This window comes from Aptenodytes forsteri, unplaced genomic scaffold, assembly GCF_000699145.1.
Source record: "Aptenodytes forsteri isolate BGI_AS27 unplaced genomic scaffold, ASM69914v1 Scaffold404, whole genome shotgun sequence".
In the NCBI taxonomy this organism is placed as follows: Eukaryota; Metazoa; Chordata; class Aves; order Sphenisciformes; family Spheniscidae; genus Aptenodytes; species Aptenodytes forsteri.
Window position 1 is genome coordinate 2,439,255 of NW_008795629.1, and position 7,089 is coordinate 2,446,343.

General features: G+C 48.9%; 1 protein-coding gene across 1 annotated transcript in view; it reads left to right on the forward strand.

Moving 5' to 3' along the window:
* Positions 1 to 3,559, forward strand: part of FGF12 (fibroblast growth factor 12) — an 88,988-nt gene extending 85,429 nt beyond the window's left edge. The window contains exon 4 of the mRNA XM_009282346.1: positions 3,191 to 3,559. Within this exon, the coding sequence (XP_009280621.1) occupies positions 3,191 to 3,309 (119 nt within the window). The 3' untranslated portion in view covers positions 3,310 to 3,559. The remainder of the gene's footprint in view (positions 1 to 3,190) is intronic.
* Positions 3,560 to 7,089: the final 3,530 nt, after the last annotated feature.

Consider the following 7,089-nt stretch of genomic DNA (forward strand, 5'->3'; position numbering starts at 1 on the left):
AAACCACCCCCCCCCCCCCAGTCCATGACTAACATCTCCGCGCGTGACTCACTCAAGCTTCCTCAGGTACAAGAGTAACAAACTGCAATCCAAGAGATTGTGTTGCAAAACATGTCACACTGTCCTTAAAATGCCATGCGTGTGCGGCTGTGTGTGTACACACCCTTGTGTCTGCGTGCACACACCTGCGTGTCGCGGTGCACGTGGGTTTGCAGCTGCCGCTGAGCAGTGGCCGTAGATCAGCACACGCACACAAGCCTCTTGTGTAGGAGGAGTAACAAACTGCAATCCAAGAGATTGTGTTGCAAAACATGTCACACTGTCCTTAAAATGCCATGCGTGTGCGGCTGTGTGTGTACACACCCTTGTGTCTGCGTGCACACACCTGCGTGTCGCGGTGCACGTGGGTTTGCAGCTGCCGCTGAGCAGTGGCCGTAGATCAGCACACGCACACAAGCCTCTTGTGTAGGAGGATATCCAGGCACTATCTTGTGCATGATGCCGTATAAATACTGTGTGCACTGATACTGTAGGTGTATGTAAATACTGAAAATACACTTGTCCTATGCTGCTACAGATTTTCTGGCATGGTCTGTTGGCACAGCCTGTCTGGTACAGAGGCTTTGACAGCTCTGTCTGAAAAGCACAATGTGAGCAGCCTCCAGCCATGCCCCATGTCAGTACTCGTATCATGCACTAGACTGGAAGATAAACTCATAATTCCTGCCCTATTTGCTTGCTAAGTACAGGGTTTCCTTAATTTTTAGCCGCAAATGTTGTTTACTTCTGTAGCCTGATTTATATTCATTACTCTGTGGGCCTTGTTAGCAGCTCAACGATTTTGCCCAAAGGCCACGGTGAGAGGCAGGGAGCTGAAGAAAGGCAACGTGCTGTGGTGCTGCTGCTGCTGTGGGCTTTGCTCAGGCTCAGCCCTTGTGATTAAGCACCTGGCCCAGCCCGATGGGGTACTGGGGATGGATGCAGGTAAGATGAGCTTAGTACGTGCAAGCTGCCTGGGGGAAGAGCTCACGGAGGTCCCTGCAGCTCCAGCTTGGGATCGGAGAGGTCAGGGTGAAGACAGCACTGCACTTGAGGCAGAACTTTGTGTATGGGACATCAGGGGCACTGGGGCAGTGCTGGCACAAATACCCAACTCTGCTGGGCAAACATCACGTCAGAGGTAAGGTCAGTCACAGAAGTGATGTGTCATCAGTGTCATCAAAAGGCTCTGCAACTCAGGCTAAGAAACCACAAGGGCACAGGTTTTCCTCAGTTGTTAATCTTTTCATACTGTTCTTTAAGATTTTGTTAGGTACTTCGCCACAACAGGCAAATTCACCATCAGCGGGTTGTTAAGTGACACTCACCAAGGTATGAGGGGCAGCTCAGCAGCTGAGAGGGTATGTGAGATCCCTTTTCCTTCTGTTGCCACCATGCTACACACTTTCCTTGCAGCATGCAGACAGCACTGATAGTCTGGGCAGCTGACAGGCAGTCCTGGCATTGCCCATCCTGGCGCAGACCCATGGGACAAGTCATTCATTTTCTCTTTTTTCTCATTTTCATCAAAAAATGGCTCCAGTAGCAATAACAGTTTGCAGAGCAGTACCTGCCTTGCAGCCACGCTGGGAGGCCCAGCTAGTGTGTGTGTTTAAACTGCTTTGAAAGCCTTGCATGAAAAATGCTCTATGGGAAAAGTAATATTTTTTCACTGCTCATATATTCAATGCAATATCCGTCCTATTAATACACAGTTGACTGCACTTTATCTCTGTCCTGTATTGTTGCACACTGCTATAACTGTTTATCTAGCTAGGAGTGAAATGCAGAGCAATAATTTTATTTGCAGCCTGCCTCTAATTGCCAGGATTTATTTGCAGATCAGGGGAGGTTATAAATATAAGCGCTTACGTTGCCTTTTTATACATGGGGTATTTTTTTCATTTCTTCAGATAATTTTTGAAATTTTATTCTTGTTGTTTGCCCGGAACCAAAACCTGATGGGCTCTATCCCCTGTGTTTAAGCTCTGAGCCATTGCTTGTGACGTGACAGCTTTACAAAATGAAGCAGTACACAATCATTTCTTTCTATCCTAATTTTTGCAAAGATCCGGGCATGACATTTGCAGTCTGGACGTCCCTCAAGTTCTCAACTCCAATGTGCCTGCCCTTGAGATGCCTCACTATTTCAATCACATCTACACCCCACCACATTTGCGATGAGCTCATCAGAGATGTTCCCTTTGGTGTGAGACGCTGAGCCGCTCAGCATGTGCCCCTGCTCTGGCACACCTCACATGGCGTGAGGACAGCCATGAGGACTTAGTCCACATGGTGAGTTGGATAAATGCTTTATGCTGCACAGGACGTGGGATGTGCCATGTCTTGGGCAGGCGTTGCCTTCTCAGGCTGTCTAGGCTCCAGCAAGTACATTTTTACAGGACACACATTGCTTAGCCAGAGTCTGGAGACAAGGTGCCCTTCATCCACCCTGTTCTCAGGTGCTACCAGGTGACCATGTGGAGCCGAGATGGCTCCTGGCTTGTTGTCGCCGAACTCATCCCCATGTGTCTGGTCATGGCCTTGGCTGGCTGTCTTGATTTAGAGGGGAAAAAAATAAGACGTGCTGAGAGCAGACCTCAGCTCTTGGCTGAAGGAGCCAAACGGGCTTGAGTCACCACTTCCAGATCCAGAGCTTAATACCCAGAAGGCTTGGATGGCTCAGATGCAAGCGTAGCTTTGATTCAAGACTCTGAAGGGCTTCGTGTTGGAGGGGACTGGATAATTCTTGGGCCTGTTATTAGATGATAATCAGCATCTCGAGACAATACACGGTGCTGTGAACTGCAGTGTTTATTTTATATATATATATGAATATAACATGAAAAAACAGTAAAGCACAGAAAACCTAGAAAGACTTCTCTGTGAGAAAGGAGAAGACCCCTGTTTCTATCTGTGCCTTTGGAAGGATCCAGAGAGAGGAGGAGGAGCGGACCGGCAGCGAGGACAGGTAACAGATCCTGCTCGGTAACAGTATCTACTGCTGGGTCACTGAGGTTTCTCTGTGTGTGTGTGTGTGCTTGTATTGGGGCTAGAATTTCAGCCTCACATACAAAGAAATAATTCATTATGGTCACTAATGTGACCCTGTGACTTCAGGGCTGTTAATGGGTGTCTTTTCTGTTTGCAGTGTGCATGTACAGAGAGCCATCGCTGCATGAAATTGGAGAAAAACAAGGACGCTCAAGAAAAAGTTCAGGGACACCAACCATGAATGGAGGCAAAGTTGTTAATCAAGACTCGACATAGCTGACAAATACCCTCCCTTCTTCCAACTCTTCCCCTCCCACCCACTTACCCACCCCACCTGGCGAAACCACACTGAGACGACGACAACTGAGCAAGGCAGGACCTACCGGTAGTGGCTAGGAGTCCGAACTCCAGAATCTTTCTTTGTGTAGGACGAGGAAATCGAACCCCAGATCCTGCCTGTTGCAACGTTTTAAAAAACAAAAACAACAAAAAAGTGAAGAAAAAATGTTTTAAATCAGGACTCCATTAACATTTGCAAAAGCAAACTGTTTGCTCTGTGATCAAAGGGGGAAAAAAAAAATCTCATCTCTGCATAATAATAATGATAACAACTAATAAATATAATAATAATAATAAAGATGTTACCTTTAAAAATAAAACAAAGCTTTTGGAAAATTGAACTTAGCATATGATGTGCGAGAAACACGTGGGAAACACAGCCTGGGACTGTGCTTTCTGTCTTATACTTTCACGTCACGTTCACATCACTGTTTTTTCCATCACTGCTTCCCTGGGGATGGATGGGATTTTTCACAAAGCAGGAAAGGTAGGGATGGATTATGACTGTGTTTGCTCTGCTATCAATAAAATATGGCCTGTCCGAATTAGGAGTCTTGACAGTTATGAGCAACAAACTAGCTACTCTGTATTCAGCTTTTTCCATCTACATTCAAACACTGTGTAGTTATTTGTTGCTAGTGTCACCGTGTGAGTACGTTTGACCCAAGTCTGGCATTTTATGCCTTTTTATCATAATTATTTATATTTATAGGCTTGTTTTACTGTATTAGTTGCCAGGGGAATTTCGGAAATGGGTTTTCAGGTCTCGCAGGATGAAGTGATCATATTTATTAGGGAAGAATTAGAAGATAAAGGGAAGGAGGGGTGGCTGCTTGCTTTAAAATACGAAATGGAGCAAGAAACACTACTGAAATCCTTGCTGTCAGATGGAAACGAGGAGGCATGTGCTACGTGAGGGGGTGGCAGGGATTTCAGCGACGGGAAGAGGGGTGTGGGGAGGGAGGAGGTGGGGTGTGCAGAGGAGGGGGCAGCTGCAGGGGAACGTGGGTGGTTGTGCATGTTCAGCTGTGCCAGGGTGAGGAGATGCTGCCGTTTCCTTCTAGCAGCCGGGCTCTCCCTACGTGTTAAGGCTCCACACACTTCTCATTTTACACATGTTCAAAGCTGCGACTACAAACCCCTCTGATCCAAAGCCTTACTGCCGCCAAGCCTGTTACGGGATGAGAGCCCCTGAGATGTTGCACCAACCTGGGTATGGGTGGGGAGGGCGTTACGTGTCTCGTGAGCGCCGGGGCTGCAGTTGCTGGAGAAGCACTTCAGAGGTAACGAATTCACAGACAGGGAACGGCAAGGAAGAGGGCGACGGGGTGACGGATGCTCAGCGCTGAGCCCACCCACAGCAACTAGGGCGTTAGTGGGGATTTGCAAGTCTCTCCCTGTCTGGTGCTTTCTCTCCTTGTAGTTTGTGGGTCAGTGGTGAACCACACACCCTCGCTCCCGTGTGTGGTACTGAAACAGGGCGATAACGGGCAGATGCCCTTTCTCTCCCCACACACATTAACTTCAGTCTCTGACCTCTTCCGCCATCCAGGGCCTGCAGGAGCAGCAAATCGTAGAGGCGATACAGTTGCTGTTACAAAAACAGGCACTGCCCTGGCCAGGAAGATTTTGCTGCTCAGGCCGTGTTTATATCTCCTGTGAGAGGTGAAAAGCAAAATGAATGAGCAAATGCCCAAGGGCCTGGAGAGGGTTAACGGGTCAGAATGGCTCATTATACGAGGGGAAACAGCCTAAAGCCTTGCTGTTACAAGCTGGGTGGGAGTGTTTGTGTCATTCATAAATTATGGGCACACATGAAATACCAAATACCACCTTAATTCTTGAGGCTTCTTTGCTACCACGGCCAATGCCTCAGCCGGCCGGCGGCTACACACTGCAAAGCTGCTGTGGCTGCGGGAGACGGGGAGTGCCTGGGCTGGCCGTGATGCTCCTTGCAAAGCAGCTGCTGACCTGGGCACCTCCAGCCTCGCGGCACGTACTGGTGCCGGTGTGCGGCAGGGCTTGGTGAGCGGCTCTCTAGAGGCACAGAGCAAGCGGGGAAAGCTAAGGAGAGCGCCAAATTTCAAGGTTATGGAAGACTCCCAGGATCAGCATGAAGAAATGAATTTCAAGCATGTCCTTTTGTGTTTTGAAAAGCTGAAACCTTGAAATAAAGAGCCTCTTACCATGGCTCTGCCGCCTAATGCTGCACTTACCGGCAGCCCCTCCATGCTACAGGGACACAGAGGGCACCAGTGCCTGCGTGCCAACAGCAAGCACCAACGAGGTTTATCTGCGGCTCCCAGTCGTGTCAGAGTGACTCCTGCCCTCCTCAGAGCCCCGAGTCCCACAGCACTGGGGCAAGGTCACTAATACATGTGCAGGTTGGGAACACGCCCCACGCTCTGTCTGATACAATCCATTGCCTACATTTCAGCTCCCTCACAAACTAGAGAGCAACCCAAATTGAGGGGTGCAGGGGGGGCTGCTTACTGATTGGAGAGATGTACATTCAAAGAAATAAGAGCCTCAAGACCAACATGTTGAGCTAGCAGGTCTCTGACCTAACCAAGCCACCAAACACCAAGGCCATGGTTTAGGCACTGAGCCACAGCCTTTCTCAGCTGCCCTCCTGGAGGGAAAGCCCAGCACCTACCGCAGAAGAGAGCATCCATGGCACACCGTGGTACCACAAGGCTCTTCTGGCCCCAGCCATGGGCAACTTGCCAAGGTCACTGATGTCATCTAAAGCAGATCCAGCATGAGAGGCCAAAAATCACTGTGACCTTGTGTGCCTAAGGCCCCAGAAATCCATGGGCAACAGCAGATCCAGTCCTGCCATGTGCTTATTTTTCCGTTGTGTGTCTCACTTCTCACTTCCCACACTGGGCTTTTACCTTGATAATTTTCTTTGGCCAAATCATTGCAAGAGTCCCTGGAAATGCCACATTCAGGCCTAAATGTCAAAATAATCTGCTCCTTTGGTCCATTATGTTTAAGCTAATCACCTTCATGTGACGCTCACTGAGCTGGCCCATAACGAGAGCTAATTAAGCCTGCTCACACTCAGGATCTGTGCTACCTTGGAGCAGGTCTTCTGCCATGTGTTGTAAGTGCGTGCTGGCTTTCCTTGCTGCCTGCTTAGCCCTGGCAAACCATGAGCCACATATGGTGGCATAAACCATGATAAAACCCTCCCACACACCTTAGGAAATACTGTGCGCTTCTTGACCTCTAAGGAAGCTGCAAAAATCAGCTCGTGGTGTAATGCAGGGACTCCTGACATCAGGATAGCCCAAAAACCAGTGAGGCTGCACAGCCCAGCTCCACAGTGTCCACCTGCACCAGCTCCTGACTGTGAGCTGCTCGGCTCCGGGTGCCCCAACACCCTCCAGATGCCTGGGATAGCCCAGGGAGACCCACGGCTTGCAGGTACCATGTAGGGCTTCATGCATATTTTCTTTTTTTTAGGTCAAGTGCCTTGCAAGCTTTCTCCCAAGCTATATCTCAAGGAGGTGCTGTGGGTTTTGTCGATTATCCATTTGCCACTTCCCAATCTGCAGGGAAAAGTGGAGTCCACAGAGATTTTTCCTGCTTTGAGGTTCTTACAGTCGCTTCATTGCTTCTCTCTGTTATTGCTCAGTGTCAAAGTCCTGATGAGTGATGTTTCTTTTGTTTCTTTCTTTAGCCACACATGCCACAACCATTTAGGGAGCT